Below are 16,267 nucleotides of genomic sequence, written 5' to 3' on the forward strand. Positions count from 1 at the left end.
CGGACATGGGCTTGAATAAACAAGAAAAATCACAAAAGGTAATTTACTAAGTTGAAACTCAAAACTAATGTGTGTGTTTGGGTCTGTGTCAACATATAGAAGAGGATCACTTTAGGACTAGTGGAGGATTGATAGACACAGGACAAGATAGGCTGGGAGTTTTTGGATTTTTTTAAAACAACAGTTCGATGGAGGAAGCTAAGATACATAGTTTGGAAAAGATTGTGAATGAGGGGGTGTCAGGGATTGAAAAGTTACAAATCTTGATGGCGTTCAAGACGCATGTTAAGAAGGAGTTGGTAGATGAGAATGCAATAGAAGATTATTTTGATGTATTAGTTAAATTTCTCTCAGGGGGCGAGGAGGATTACAAGTTACGGCAGCTAGGTCATTCATCGTTGTGTTATTTGATTAAGCGGGTTGCGATGCAGCAGCCGGGTAAGTTTCAGGCGAAAAGAATCAATGAGTTAGTGCGTGCGGTGTTGTTGCAGGGGTTATCGCAGGAGAGAAAGGTGTGGATGAGTGCGATGAAGAGTTTGGAGGCGATATATCTGTGTAAGCCACTTGTTTTTGAGACGGAGTTGTGTCAGATCTGCTTGGAGATGAGGTGTAATGAGAGGACTAAATGTCTTTTGTTTATGGATGAGTTAATACAGCAACAGCAGGCCAACAATCGGGATCCCATGGAGTTAGTAAATCGGTTTTTGGATCTGTGGATACGAATTATGAACGAGGAAGAAGAAGATGGGGGAGCCGAGGCGGGTGGCGCAGGGAACACGCGAGATGTTGAGTTGATACACGAGCTACTTAAAAAGTACCACGACGAGGTGTCGTTAGAGCAGATAGCCACACGAGTGACGAATCCAAGGTCTTTGGGGTTGTTTCAGCCCGCGGGACATGCGCGGCCGTCGTCCGCGGAGACGGTGAGTTCGCTGGTGAGCGTTCCCTTTGAGGCCGATGAGGAGTTAACGCGCTTGATGGAGGAGTTACCGCCCAACATTGTGAATCTATCGATGGCCGATTCTAAGGACTACCTGTCGTTCGAGCATGTCTCGCGTGATTTGGAGCAGATAACGGTTTGTTTTCAAGCACTGAAGGAGACGGAGTTTAACTGGAAACAGCGGCAAGAAGGTATTATCACAATCCGAAGGATTGTGAACGGGAATGTGCCCCGACAGTTCCCGGATGAGTTCATCCAAACATGTAAAGACCTAAATATCACAGACTGTATCTCAAAGGCAGCGTTATCACTCAGAACTACTCTTTCGTCTCACTCTTGTCATTTAATGAAGGAATTAGCACTTAAATTGGGTGCACGGTTAGATCCTTTAGTTGACTCTTTATTTATTCCATTGCGCTCTTTGTTGTCAGCAACGAAAAAGATTGCATCGCAGACTGCGTTCGCTACTGCTGTCATTATTCTGAGCAATGCCCCATACCACAATAGACTATTCCAACAGTGCCTGTCTCTTTCACGCGACAAAAACGTATCGCCCAGAAATTTTGCTGCTGTATTCCTCAGGGTATACATTATCAGATTTCATAAACGGCTAGAGCACTCTGTCCTGATTATTGAGGAATGGTTACATAAAGGTTTGTCCGACCCACAGACACAGGTGCGCGAAACTATGCGAGTCACGTTTTGGTACTGGTACTCGGCTAACCCACTTAGCGCTAAAAAGGTGTTGGATTCCCTACCCCACCAGATGAAACGAGCCATTGAACATGCAATACCAGCCCATTTGAACATCGACTACCAAATGGCGCCGGCTGAAAGTTCCAACGAATCTTCGAGGAGATCTAGTCTTGGTGCACGGCGGTTTCCAAGCTATGCGGCTCCGACACAATCCTCCAATCTTCAAAAGTTTGCGGCTAACGCGTTGGCCGGTATTAACGCAAGATCCATCTGTGATAGTAGCAAGCACTTAACGTCATATTCTTCTTTATCACTGGCCAAAAAATCGTTTTCTACAACACGCCATGACTCGGTATCCCCTAGAATTGTTTCAAACAGTTCTAATAATAATATGATGATGATGGCGGATGAGCATATCGATTTAACTGATGAGCTTACAACTAATCACTCCAATACTCTTGTAAAAAAGTATTTGAATGATGATCCTGTGGCTCTCAAGAAAAACGAACAAGAATCAATAGGGGAATTAGAAAGCATGTACTCCCATATTTCGTCCGATTTACTACAGGAAAGGCAACAGGGCTTACAGTTTCTACAAAATTTGTTATTAATGAAAACACCACTCGACTCGAATAGATTACAACCATTCTTGATCCAATTATCCATCCAATCTCCTAAAAGCTTTAAAAAATTGACGATTATTCCTTCTTTTCATTCATTAATTCCTTTAATTAATTTAGTGGAACTCTGTGCCATAAACGAAGTTGCAACCTCCACTATATTGGACGAATTTCCAGCTGCTGAATTGATAAGAACAGTAATCACATCCTTTCAAACTTTTTTCCCTGATAATAACGACCAGTTGTTCCTATTCTACGTGAAATATAGATCGGTGATTTTCAACTACTGCTTTGAAATATTGATTGATATCATTGACAATGGTTTCCGATTCTCAGATGATGACTCTTTATTCCATGATACGTGTGTTCATGTATTTCAAGCTTGTGGAAACGACTTCAATATGGATAAATATTATTCTTTGATATCCATTCTTTATAATTTCAGTAAATCGCAATTTATTGAACTTCTTCGCGAGGCACCTGTTTCGAGTAAATTTAAAATCGCAAATGAGCTACAGAGACGCGATCCAACGTTTAATTTACATGCCATAATATCTAGAGAATCGACTGCAGAAGCTTCTAATGGTGGCATTAACACGGACAATGAAGGAAGTATGGATTCAGAATACGGGATTCAGAACACTCAAAACTTGTTAGAGATGACTATGGTCAATCATATTGAGCGAGATAGTGGTGAAAACGTAATTGAAGCCGGTAAAGCCAGCGTTGTTCAAAATGGTCACCGTAATCACTTAGCATCACATCCATTACCACCACCAGCGATACTAGAGGAGAATAATAGGTACGATGATGAAACTGGAAGACTAATTGGAGATACTAATATCGCTCTTGCCAAAAATGGAGGAGGAAATAAACTCCAATCTACCCTTGGTGCTGGTGAAAAACTTTTTGAAGATTTGGAAGATGAGCATGGATTTACCAGTGTTGGAGGCTTAAAAGGGTTGACTGAGATGACAAAAGTTGTTAGTGTTTATCAAACTTTCGACAAAGAAGGTGATCTTGAAATGGCAGAAGAAGAAAAATTCAAAGATCCGGTGGATCAAGAAAATCACGTCACAGGTTTGGATGATATATTCAAGGATGACAAACACGAACCAACTGTCAAATTTAACGATATTCCTCGAATAATCGATATTAATAGGAACTGGGATAGACAAGATGTAGATTCGCTTGTCGATACTAGCGGTAATATTACTAATAACGGGTTAGATGAAAACCATACCAATGGTAGTCATGGCGGTGTAGCTGAAATGGTAGAAAAGGAGATGGACAAATCTCCAAAGTTACCCCTAAACGAGGAGGATTCAAAGCTTCTATCTGATGGAATTACCGAAATGGAGATCAGAAAACAGAATGATGATCCATTTGTAAAGCTTCCAAAGACTAATGAAGACTTGACAGTTAAGGGAGATCACAGTTTCATCTCTTCTAAAGCATATATTGATATACTTTCTATCTTCCCTCCAGGCTCGCTATCAGCTTTCGAATTGGAACTTTTGAACGGGATGGATTTTTCAGATATGGATGTAGAGCACATTGAAGAGGCTATTAACACTATCCAAAATAGCAAACCTAAAATTGCAGATATATCCTGTCTTGTTGGCGCACTATTTCATTACAACTCAAGTGCATTTATAACCTGGTTGACCAAATATCAAGGTCTAAGGAGAATCTGGGAAATGATAACAGCATTTATGAACACCGGTGAAAGCACTTCGCAACTCTACAAATGTATCATACTATGTGCAGCATTGATCGTTGCCGATACTCAACTTCATGCTGATGTGTTGTCGAATTTAGATATAGATAACGTGTGGTCCATATTAACGTTGGAGATGTCGAAACTATCCAGCTACGACAATACATTCTACGTGTCTTGCTGTGAATTCAGAGACCTCATTATTGAACACTACTCTAAAGGCTACCTTCAAAACTTGCTAGAAAACTGCATCAAAGACCTCAGTTCTTGTAACGAACGCATCAAAACAACATTCATCCTACAATCAATCGATAATGCCATCTCTCATATGGATACGATTTTGTCGTTAGACGTCCTGAGAAGTTTGTCCGGTTTCCTACAAAAGTTTGTCTCTAGCAGCTTCACCGAATGGAGATACCATTCTGTCAAGCTTCTATCACAGATATACCTGATTCTACTCTCGAGACACACACCAAGAGGATTCATTAAGTCTATGTTAAACATATTACAGCCTCATGAGTATGAACTGGTGAAGTCGTTCCACACGATAGACCACGATTAAAATCGGTTTTCGTATTTTTACGTGTTTCATGCGCGTTTCTTGGTCTCTCTTCTCTTCTCTCCTCTCTCTCTCCATTTGGTTCAACGAATCGGGAGTCCAGTTATACATATTCATACTTATCACCCTACACATTATATACTGTTATTGATTTTTGCATAGTTTAATTGAGGCCAACTTTCAGCATGACAACCCAAAGTAAGTTGGTGACGAATTTTGGTCCGGAGGCTGATGATGTTAAAATCATTGGGATTTTAGAAAGCTATATGAAATTATATGCTTTATCTGTTGATGAGTTGTATATTAGGTGGGAACAATTCTCTTACCACAATCAGCACTTGTCTTTAAAATTAGATGAAAGCACTCTGCAAAATTTCAAGTTGTTCATTCAACAACAGATTGAGAAAAAGGGTAATATATCCCATGGATCGGTTAATTCTCCTGGTGCAAGCAATTCAGGAAGAAACCCTAATTTAGGGAAAAAGCCAAAGATGCTGCGTCCAACAGGTGGGACTGGGTTATTTGGGTTCGGAGGATCTCCAAATACTCCTGTAGTAAAGAAAAGGAAGCTAGAGGATAGAAGTTTTTTGAAGAATGAGTTGCAAGCTGATGGTTCGTCGCCAATTGTTGATACTAGATCATCGCCCATTTTCAATGGAGAAAATTCTTCTGCAGGTACACCATATTCTATGAAGGAAACTGCGTTTCCAGATAAGATTATCGACACTCTAAATCCAGATTTGCCAATTGGCGAAGGTATTGACTTTAATAATGAAAGTAAGGTGAAGATGGTACCACTGTATGATCAAAAAAAGTACAAGTACAGGACTATGAGACAAAATTTATTGGATTCTGCCGATGTATTGGATGAACAAATTAATATTTTTACAGATATTATTCAAGAACGTTATAACCTTGGAAATAGTGATCTTGGTGACCCTACAATTCAATCTCAATCCGCACTAATATGTACCGGTAGGATTGTACCTGATACTCCGTGTGATGAGCGCTTAAATATGGATTCAGTGGCTATCGAAACTTCAAGATCTGCTGGTATTGGAAGGAGAATCAGACTGAATCTAGATGATGTCAAGGAATGTTCTCTGTTTCCTGGCCAACTTATTGCTCTGCGCGGTAAGAATGCGAATGGTGAGTATTTTAAAGTGGAGGAAATATTAGAACTGCCGTACTTGGATTTTCCTGTTTCCAGCATTCAAGATATTCAAGAATCGCAGCTAACTTTAGACAGTCAAATGAAAATTGTCGTCACTTCAGGACCCTATACACCTAAAAATTCATTTGACTTTACTAATTTTTCTGAATTCGTTGAACGAATTAACACTAAAATCAAACCTCATGTCTTAATAATGTTTGGACCTTTTTTGGATATATCTCATCCTTTAATTAAAACAGGAGGAATTCCCAAATTCCCAAATCTGAAGTTCCAACCGCGCACAATGGATGAAATATTCTTAAAAGTTCTCGCGCCAATCCTAAAGAACCTCAATCCTAAAATACAAGTCATTTTGATTCCATCAACCAAAGATGTACTTTCTAAGCATGTTTCATATCCACAAGATGCATTTTCTCGGCGTGAGTTGCAGTTACCAAAGAACTTCAAATGTGTAACTAATCCTGCCACATTTCAGTTAAATGAACTTTTTTTTGGTTGTTCTAATAATGATATCTTTAAGGATGTCAAAGAGATCCCTAAGGGGCCCAATACTCTATCGAAGAATAGACTTGATCGCGTTGCTGAGCATATTTTACAACAGCGCAGGTTTTATCCTTTGTTCCCCGGGAATATCAATACCTGCAAAACTTCAGATGATGGTACAAGAGAACACATCTCTGGAGCAGACTTAGAAGTGCCGTATCTGGGATTAACAGAATTTGTTGGTGACTTTATTCCTGATGTCATTATCATCCCATCTGAACTCACACACTTTGCTAGGGTAGTCAAAAATGTTGTATTTATTAATCCAGGTCCATTCGTAAGGGCAGGCGGGTCCAGGGGAACGTATATACAAATTTCAATCAGCCCCCCGGATGTGGAAAATGGAAACGTAACAAAAGTTGCAGATAAAGACATTTACTTACACAATGTATGGAAACGAGCTAGAATAGATATATTAACAGCCTGAGCTACGTAAAGATTAATAGATTAGCACGAAAAAACATTTAGTCTACTTGCTTGGATGGAATAAATCCCTGTTCTTTTTTTTACAATTTATATTGCACGTCGGAGTAGTATACTACAAATGAGTTTTAAAAATAACGTTCTTGCCTTAAGTATACAAATGAATGAAAAATTGGAGATCGAAAGAAGTAAACAAGTCAGCGAGCGCATGTGAAGAAATAAAAAATCCACATATTTTACGAAGAGGTGTTGATTTTAATACAGTTTAATATGTTACAACTCCATTGTTTCTCATTTTATATTCTGGTTGTGTCTTAACTAAAACTTCTTTTTCAACAAATCCAATGGAGACTTAATTTTAGGCTTCATTTTAACATCTGAATTCGATTCCTTCTTTAGTGGAGTAGATATTAATTTAGTAATGCTCTTTATAGAATTAGATTTTTTCCGTGTGACTAGGGATGATTTTTGGTTAACCTCCAAGAATTTTGGCTCTTTAACTGTGCCCCCTAATTGTGACTTAACAGGTGAAATATTATTCTGGGCCAAGGTAGGTACTTCAGGGAGATCTTTTACTGGAATTGGCAGTATAGGATGTTCATATTCTTCTACTGCTGGTAAGTTGGTTGAAGTTTGTGGGGTCTCTTCCATAGCTCTCTCAACCTCATTTTGTAGCTCTCCCACAGGCGCACCATTCACTGATATTTTCATAGATGCCGTGCTATTCGATGACATGGTCGGCGTTGGATAGCCCTGCCTTTCATCAAAATTCTTTGAGGTTGGAATTTTTGAGGGTAAAGTAGCTCCTGCAACAGAGGAACCTAAAGAAATGGAAGAAGATGAGCGGTTTCCAGATGGGTTGACATTTACAGCTTTCAATGAGGAGTATGGTACGTCAGAATTTGGAGCTCTTTCAGCAACAAATATAGACGGCACAGCAGTTTTTGGAACCGGCTCAGTAGTACTTGGAATCTGTTCAGCAGTTATCGGAACGGGCTCAGCAGTTCTTGGAACCGGCTCAGCAACCTGGGGCAAGAAAGGGTATCCTCTCTGTGATAAAGAACCTTCATCTGAAGCTGCAGTAATTCTAGCACCCGTTCCAAAGGGTAAGTGATCCCTATCAAGTCTCTGCTCGGATGTCTTCGTATCATTAGCACCTGAAGCTGTAGTACCTGAATTTCTGGAAGATAACCCATCCATGTTATTTTCAGTTTCTTGAAGGATAGGAAATAGGTCAGTAATATTTTCTTTTTTTCAATTAGTTTGTCCTTAATTTTCCGAGAAGCGCTTCTTTTACCTGGTGAGTTCGGAGCTCTAAGAATCTTTGATAGTGTATAGTGAAATAGCATGCAGACATGTTCTGCAATCATGACATAAACAAAGATTAATTTCCAATCGTATCGAATAGGTGATTTCGCGTACCATTTTTCACGCTTATCCACCTTAGCAAACCCAACTCCTGGTAGAGAGCTGTGTCTGTACATAATAACAATTGCTGGAGAGACTAAAGAAGCAACCCAAACAAGAAATTCTAGAACTGAATCCCAAGGAGACAAACATAATGGAACTAATTGCTCGCCGACTTCTCTAGCAGTTACTTTATTCCAGCCTGGAGCATTCTTCTTCAACGCTCTCCATATGTCAAACTTCGAGAAGATAGCATTGAAAACAACACATACTAGTGGGGCCAAGGGCCATATAGTTGAAAACATAACAACGTATCCAAATTGTATCACCAGCTTACGAATATTATCATCAACATTAAAATTACCCCATGGTCCGTGAGCGTATTCTCTCACCTGCTCTACTATCTTTGAATCTTCTGGGTATTTTCGATTTACCAATGTAGAGGCCCTACTAAACTCAGAGGTAGCCCTCGACTGACCAGTAGCAATTGGTATTATCTTCGCCAAAATTAAAGGTAAGAAGTTCTCCAACACTAGTGCAACAACCTGGTTCGTAACGGTAAAATAGAAGAACTGGGTTTGATAGCGCTGTGTGTTAATTTTGAAGTCTTCATTAATAACAGGAATATGGTATTTTTGAGAGTATTTTGCAATTACATTCATCTGTGGATTTAATAAGTGACCCATAGGCAAATACACAAAGAGAGTAATTAGCAATGGCACATAACTAGTCAAAAATGTCAGGATAAAATTCTTTTCCACTTTGGATTTCTCAGGGTCTGGACTGTTTTCCCATGCAACTAACTTGTTTACAAACACGTTATAAAGCATCGTGAGCACTGGAACATAAGCAGACAGCGCTAACACTGGAATTAGAGACAGAATAGAAGCCATTGAACCCTGGTATATTTGCGTAATATATATCTCCAAAAAAAAACACACAAACTGAAAGCACATTAGACACACAGTAAATGTAGCTGCGATTGGAACAAAACACAACTTTTTGATAATTACACCCTTGGAATCTTCTAAGTGAATGGCAGCTTCATAGCCCAGTTTTCGGGAGTATTTAGGTTCAATAATTAACTTCCAAAATATTGCAAATGAAATTCCCCAGATCAAAAGCGTAATAGAGTACCCCATATTAAACTCCCACGGAGTTTGTTTCGCAAAAATTCTGAACGCCAAACCAATTAGTCCCAATGGAACCAACCACGTTGTATACGTCTTCTGAAACGCAAAATAAAGGGCCATCCTTGGACTCCGAGTAAGCGTTGCCAACTCTACCAAATCTCCAGTTTTGGGAAACACCCTCCGCTTTAGCATCACCTTATAAAGGAATGCCAACCTCTTAGACCTCTCAGACTCATACAATGGAATCACCTTTTGGACAAAATCGAACTTCTCCATATCATCTGGCAGATGCTCATCGACATCCCTTGCAAAGACATAAACGTTTTTAGCGCTTGTACCAGGTCGAACCTGGAACGGGATGCCCTTCTGGTTCAGCTCCTCAAGCAAAAGTCCCAACCCCCGCTTCTCATACGTGAGATCAATAACGAAATTCGCATCTAACTCAGATAGCGTCGTCATCAGTTAAATTAGCAAATAGACTCCTTGCCCTTCTGAACAAGTATACCAACTCTTCTGGTAATAAGTATGTCGTGTCTTTTCCGCTTAATTGCCCAGTTATAAAAAATATCACTTGTATTTAATATAATTCAAACAATTTAATGCTTCACCCCCTTTCTGACTCGATCACTACTTACTTGCGGTCTGCTCGATGTATTTACAAACCAATCCGTAGTGATGGTATAAGTAATCAATTCTTATTTGAGAGCAATAATCCAAAATAGGGGATTCCTGTTTTCAATATCTTCGTTTATCGTGATCTTTGATAGCGTATATATTTGACGACGTTTAAATTTCGTAGTCATGTGATCGTTAATTTGCAACAAGCGTTTGGCTCCTTGTGTGGATGTTCAGTAACACATTAAGATGAGCTAATATAAAGTGTTATTACAATATGCATTGGGGGTTGATAGATGGTGTACAGAATAACTGGAGTCCACGCAGGTATTATAGGAATAACAAGAAGGATGTTAAGCACAACAGCATACAGTTCAGACAGGCAGATAGAGTTGTGTGCTGCGTACAAGGCGGTAGAACAACAGGTGTCCAATAGTATCAATGGATGCGGAAGATCGCGTGCAGATGTGTTGTTGCTGGCAGTGTCGAAATTGAAGCCAGCTTCAGATTTGATGATTCTCTATGAATATGAAGGTGTTAGAAATTTTGGAGAGAACTACGTACAAGAACTGATAGCCAAATCCAAGCAGTTGCCTCAGGATGTTAAGTGGCACTTCACGGGGACTTTGCAAACAAATAAATGTAAGGACCTTGCAAAGATTAAAAATTTGTATGCTGTGGAAACCATTGATTCAGTGAAAAAAGCTAGAAAGTTGGAGGAATCTAGGGCGAAGTTCTATCCTGATGCAAGCCCAGTGCGCTGTAGCATCCAAATCAACACATCTTACGAGAGCCAGAAGGCAGGGCTATGTAAAGAAGAAGAGATATGTGAATTGGTAGAGTATTTGATTTCTCCAGATACAAAACACCTTCAATTAAGAGGCTTGATGACAATTGGGTCGTGGGAAGTCTCGCATTCTGTTTCTGGGGAGAACAAGGAATTTTCAATTTTGGTGGGATGGAAGAAGAAGCTAGATGCTAAATATGGTATTGATCTAGAATTGTCGATGGGGATGAGTTCAGACTTCGAGCAGGCAATCAAACAGGGGACATCAGAGGTACGTATTGGTACCGATATATTTGGCGCTAGGCTACCTAAGAATGTACCTACGGATTAGTTGTCTTACGATGGTTAGTAGCTAAACCGTACTTTGTATATAGATTGCTGAGTATGCCACCATGTAACTCCCCTCCCTCCTCTGTAAGATATTTATACTGCACTAATTATACATTCAACAACATCTTTAGCTAGAGTTCCCTCTGTGGTAGTCTTACACACGATATCCAACTGATTCCCTGCAAACTTGAACTTCAGCAAACATCCAAAGTTGCCACCAGACTTTGTGTGTATAATACCCATTGCGAAGAGAGTGTTAGTAACAGTTGTTTGTTTGACAATTGCAAATCCCATCTTCACAAGGGTTGAACTCAAGGTTTTCAAACTTTTGAAGGTAGTAGATTGGTCCCATTCTCCTTCCTTACCAAGGGCATCACTGAGAGCTCTCCAACGTTGAATGAATTGTGGGAGTGTGGAGGGACCCGATCCTGCTTGTAAAGTTGCCAGTATCCCGTAGCCTAATTTTAGGTTCAACTCTTTATTGTAGCCTCCGTATCTGAAGTTGAAGCACAAAATTGGTGCCTCGTGAACTGAGAATGTGTGACGGATTATAATATCAAAGGAAAATAGAGTACGCTCATCAGGTTGGATCGTGAATTGAGCAATACCTGTTATGTTTATTATATAAGCAGGATTATCGTCGGTACGCAATGGGACAACCTCTGGGTGAAACCCTGTAATTGGTAATTCTGTCCTGTTGATACAAGTGAAACCTATTTTCGATTCAAATGGCTGAGAGGTATTTTGAGTGATACGATAGAGAATTCTTATCAGCGAATTTTGATAAAAGACACCCTGGGAGTGTATCAACATACGTTGGAACCCTGACTGCCAATCTGCAGTAAGGTTAATATTTGAGTATGAAGTTTTTAAATTCCTTGATGGTGGAGGAGTAGGTCCTGGTGTAGAAGTTCTGGTCATCAAAAAGCTTGAGCAGTTGCCAACAGTTGATACTGATAAATCATCTTGATCTAAAGATAGATTTCCCAGTCTAGTCACCAGATGATTTCCATTTTTAGTGAAAGAAGGCATGCTGCTGAGCAGGGTATCCACTAAACTCATATCATCATTTTTTATTTTTGACAACTGAATAACCTTCAGATATTGGTATGCCCTCGTCTGTAATTCGAGATCCAGGGAGTTAAGCTCGAGCTGATAAAATTTAATTATAGGACTGCTTATGGCAGGGTTGAAACGATACAATTTTATCATTGTAGTCAATATAATACCCTTGGTGAAACCATCACATAAGAAATATTTGTCGGCTAATATATTAAAAATATCACCAATGGATACTTTTTCAACAACTAAATCAGCATATTCCCCCAGGAGGAAAGCACCAGTTCTGACAATTGCCTCCGATGCATTATTTTCATATAAATAATCTAGGAGATTTGAACATGTCAACTTATGAAGAGGCACATTATTCACAACAATTTGACATAGTCGTTGCCAAATTCGATCATCATTGAGACTGCCTTCCAATTGCGTCAGCGATAGTAGTTTTAGGGATGACATTACGAACCAGTTAATGTCTTTCGCAAACTTCTCAAGCAGTAAGGAAATTTTAACACATAGATCATCTCGAATATAACTAGGCTTTTTCTTAGAGTTTGAAAGAATTGCTATCAACTGATCAACAATATATTCCACGTTTTCTTCATCTGTCAAAGAATATATCAAGTCCAATTGCTTCCTTGCTATTGATACATCTCGTTCCTCCTTTAGCAGCTGAAACGATTTGGGTAGACAGTTTTTTCGGATAGTATCTTGGGAACTTTTAGTTGAACTGCAGGCCAATTTCACAAGCGTATGCAGCGTTAGATACTGAATATTTATATCCTTAGATGTAAGGAATGAGCACAACACTAATATGGAACTGGTAATTGCCTCAAAAGATGGATCAAGCTTAATAACTAAATTCAGCAATGGGAAAAAAATGGTATGCTGAATATTACTGCTAAAATTGTTCTGAGGTGTGTTTAAATCTATGGCCTTCGAGACACATAACCTTAGCTTTCCAAGACTTTGCTGATCAATATTTTCCAAGGTGAATCTTGCATTTGCATTGGGTGCCGTGATTAAAAAATTCAACACCTTCACAAGGTTACAAATGAGCCACGGATTTGGCATGCCAGCATACTTGTACTCATCTGAAAACTCATTAGGATGATCCTTGGCAATCACAACGCATCGGTAGAGTATTTGCACTAATTTTGGAATCAAAGCCACACACCTGTCGTAAGCAACATGCTGTGCTAGAAACTCTAACAACGGAAGCGCTGTTAGAATTAATCCGTAATTGCATTCGTCATCTAATAGTGCAAAGATGTCACTTATCCATGCTGATAGTCTTTCATCATCTAATTCTGTTAAAAATGAAGGGTATTCACGAACGATTGCTAAGAAAGCCAAAGATGCCTTTGACTTTGGTAACGCCGAATACTCTGGCGCCTTGATTATTTTGAACACCTCATATAGTAATTCGTTGCAAAACTGTTTACTGCCAGGTCCAACTATACCGATAAAATTAAGAGCTAGGGAAGTAAAGTTCACATCCTTAGACTCTAGATCAAGCTTCAATTGGTCAATTACAGGATATAGTACCCTATCCTTCACAGCTTCATGATATAGAAATAATTCCAAGGACATGTAACCGATGAACTTTTCAGAATAGACATTTGACTTTAAAAGGACAAGGCATTGGTCGACTCCGAACAGCAAATCATTGATTCGAGCAGTATTCGTAGTAATATAAATGTAGACCAGCTTGGCCACATATTTTTTTCTTTGATACCCATTTAAACTAGTGGTACCAAACTGAGTCTTTATGTTCACCAGCTCTGACTGAATCCTTTTTTGCTGTTCTTGTAAATTCTGTGCTGACTTTAAATCAGCAATGAAAAGCTGTAAACCTCTCATGTTGCTATATGTAGACTTCGGAGTCATCGTACAGTAAACGTTTATAATCCCAAACCTTTATCTAACTGTTGCTGCTTGAATTTCTTGCAACTCTCGGTCCTCTGCTTAAACTCCTATATTCCGTTATATCACTTTATTTTACTTAAGCGTAAAATTATCCGAGATACTCGCTTCGACATATTGTTCGAGCGACTGAGTTTATTTACCCGACAGCTGCTCGAGGATATTTCTACAGCTAGAACTTTAATTAAGCTATTAATAAGATTGATATATCAAGATATAGAATAAAGCTACTCAGGCTCGAGGAAAAGTCTAATAAGCGTTGGTTTTCTTGTATAGCTGTTGTTGTTGAGATGTATCTTGTTTCTTGTTCCTACTTTTGCCAATTTGTATTCCTGCCCTAAAGACGCGAACTTCAAGTGAATCGCTTTTGAGCCAACTTCAGTTCAGAGAAAGATCACAACTTCGCCAATAACACAAGATAGAAACATGTCACTTTGGGTTGATAAATATAGACCAAAATCATTGAGCTCGTTGTCACATTCACCAATTCTTACAAAGCAGTTGGATGCTTTAGCAAGTTCGGCAAAAGACTTGCCCCATGTCTTGTTTTATGGACCTGATGGCAGCGGTAAGAAGACGCGGTGCATGTCCTTATTGGCTGGTATTTTTGGGAGTGGTGTATTTAAAATGAAGATCGATGCTAGACAATTTGTTATGCAATCAAATAATAGGAAGCTTGAGTTGAATGTGATCAGCAGTCCGTATCATCTAGAGATCACGCCTAGCGATATGGGGAATAATGATCGGGTTGTTATCCAAGAGTTGTTGAAGGAGGTAGCACAAATGGAGCAGGTTGATTTCCAGACGACGTCTGATGGGCTGGCTAGAAGGTACAAATGTATTGTTATAAATGAAGCGGATGCTCTTACGCGTGATGCCCAAGCAGCGTTGAGGCGTACAATGGAGAAATATTCGAGAAACATAAGAATTTTTATGCTATGTGATTCTATGTCCAATATAATAGCACCAATTAAGTCTCGTTGTCTGGTAGTTCGTGTTCCTGCACCTCAAACTTTGGAGATGGCCAAAATTATGGAGACTGTTTGTATGTCGGAGGGCGTAACGGCTAGCGAGCAAAAGCTCCAGGAGATTGCTGAATTTTCCAATGGCAATTTACGGTTAGCGCTATTGACTTTAGAGTCTATGTGTTTCCAGAACGACCTTAAATTAACGGATTCTGCTGTACTGATCAAACCTGACTGGATGGTGGTGATCCTGAAGCTAGCGAATAAAATCTTAAAAGAACGTAGCGTTGGTAGTTTGGTGGAATGCCGTGCTATATTATATGACTTGCTTTCGCATTGCATTCCTCCAAACATAATTCTACATGAGTTGGTCTTTGGATTGTTGAAGAGTATTTCCTCCACTCAGATGAAACTAGCGGTGATTGAGTGGGGCAGCGTTTTTGATGAAAGATTAGCGCTTAGTAGCAAAGCTATTTACCATTTAGAAGGATTTTTGGTTAGGATCATGTGTGTTATTGATAATAGCTTGTAAATGTCAATGGCGAACGTAGAGTTCGTCCATTAAATGGGTCTTACATAATTTGTTTCTACTATATACAGGTTATGAGTATAAGGTGGATATACGACATCCATGGGTCCATCTCAACGTCCTCTAAATAATCTAAATTCAGGCTCTTTTGATTTAAGATCGTTCAAATATTCTTTGGTTGGTGACTTCTTCAATTCTTCAAAGTAGTTAATACTTTTATCATGTTTTGGATCTTTGAAACTATGTAAACCTGTCCTAACCAAAGAATTCCTGGTTACAAACTCATAGTTCCCCGGTAGCTTGGTCCCTGCCTTTCTAAAGGCTTCACGGGCTACTTTTTCATGTAAATCATCACCACCAATCTCAAAGATCATCTTCCCAGTTGGAACCCTCACCATCCAATGATCAAAACCACCTTTACCCTTACCCATTCTGGTCTCGTTACCCTTTATACAAACAGCAATATTGGTGCATAGACGACGCCATAGCTTACCATTGTTGATTTTTCTAACATATCTCATGATCGCATTATCAGCTTCTTTCAGCTGTTGTGCAGTCAACCTAACACCCTCAGATTTCAAACGAAGCCCAAATATGCCAAACTCCAATGAATTACCCTTCACTGAACCACCTGTACGAACAGCAACTCTGCCTTTATGCTTTTTTTGCTGCTGTTTAAAACGTGGAGCATACTCATGTGTAAAACGGCTACCGATCCTTATAGGGGATGACAACCTCAAAGAAGTAACTGACCTTGAACACAGGTTTGAGAATATCATCACCCTCGTCTATCTATCGAATTACTTTCTTCTTAGCGTCCAAATACGAATAACGAATGTAC

At 39.4% G+C, this 16,267-nt stretch overlaps 6 protein-coding genes and 1 further gene across 6 annotated transcripts; 4 read left to right on the forward strand and 3 right to left on the reverse strand.

Moving 5' to 3' along the window:
- Positions 1 to 188: 188 nt before the first annotated feature.
- Positions 189 to 4,538, forward strand: STU1 (Stu1p; the record flags this gene model as incomplete). The annotated part of the gene is made up of 1 exon (XM_003648036.1): positions 189 to 4,538. The coding sequence occupies one exon, from the start codon at positions 189 to 191 to the stop codon at positions 4,536 to 4,538; it is 4,350 nt and encodes a 1,449-aa protein (XP_003648084.1).
- Positions 4,539 to 4,720: 182 nt separating this feature from the next.
- POL12 (DNA-directed DNA polymerase alpha subunit POL12) lies at positions 4,721 to 6,679 on the forward strand (the record flags this gene model as incomplete). Its single annotated transcript, XM_003648037.1, has 1 exon — positions 4,721 to 6,679. The coding sequence occupies one exon, from the start codon at positions 4,721 to 4,723 to the stop codon at positions 6,677 to 6,679; it is 1,959 nt and encodes a 652-aa protein (XP_003648085.1).
- Positions 6,680 to 6,993: 314 nt separating this feature from the next.
- On the reverse strand, positions 6,994 to 9,674 carry Ecym_7449 (the record flags this gene model as incomplete).
- Positions 9,675 to 10,126: 452 nt separating this feature from the next.
- On the forward strand, positions 10,127 to 10,948 carry Ecym_7450 (pyridoxal phosphate homeostasis protein; the record flags this gene model as incomplete). The annotated part of the gene is made up of 1 exon (XM_003648038.1): positions 10,127 to 10,948. The coding sequence occupies one exon, from the start codon at positions 10,127 to 10,129 to the stop codon at positions 10,946 to 10,948; it is 822 nt and encodes a 273-aa protein (XP_003648086.1).
- Positions 10,949 to 11,040: 92 nt separating this feature from the next.
- On the reverse strand, positions 11,041 to 13,896 carry APL3 (Apl3p; the record flags this gene model as incomplete). Its single annotated transcript, XM_003648039.1, has 1 exon — positions 11,041 to 13,896. One exon carries the CDS (start codon positions 13,894 to 13,896, stop codon positions 11,041 to 11,043), a length of 2,856 nt encoding a protein of 951 aa, XP_003648087.1.
- A 462-nt stretch (positions 13,897 to 14,358) lies between these two features.
- RFC5 (replication factor C subunit 5) lies at positions 14,359 to 15,429 on the forward strand (the record flags this gene model as incomplete). The annotated part of the gene is made up of 1 exon (XM_003648040.1): positions 14,359 to 15,429. One exon carries the CDS (start codon positions 14,359 to 14,361, stop codon positions 15,427 to 15,429), a length of 1,071 nt encoding a protein of 356 aa, XP_003648088.1.
- Positions 15,430 to 15,539: 110 nt separating this feature from the next.
- Positions 15,540 to 16,205, reverse strand: MRPL16 (mitochondrial 54S ribosomal protein uL16m; the record flags this gene model as incomplete). The annotated part of the gene is made up of 1 exon (XM_003648041.1): positions 15,540 to 16,205. The coding sequence occupies one exon, from the start codon at positions 16,203 to 16,205 to the stop codon at positions 15,540 to 15,542; it is 666 nt and encodes a 221-aa protein (XP_003648089.1).
- Between the last annotated feature and the right edge of the window lie 62 nt (positions 16,206 to 16,267).

This window comes from Eremothecium cymbalariae, chromosome 7 (genome assembly GCF_000235365.1).
Source record: "Eremothecium cymbalariae DBVPG#7215 chromosome 7, complete sequence".
Lineage (NCBI taxonomy): Eukaryota > Fungi > Ascomycota > Saccharomycetes > Saccharomycetales > Saccharomycetaceae > Eremothecium > Eremothecium cymbalariae.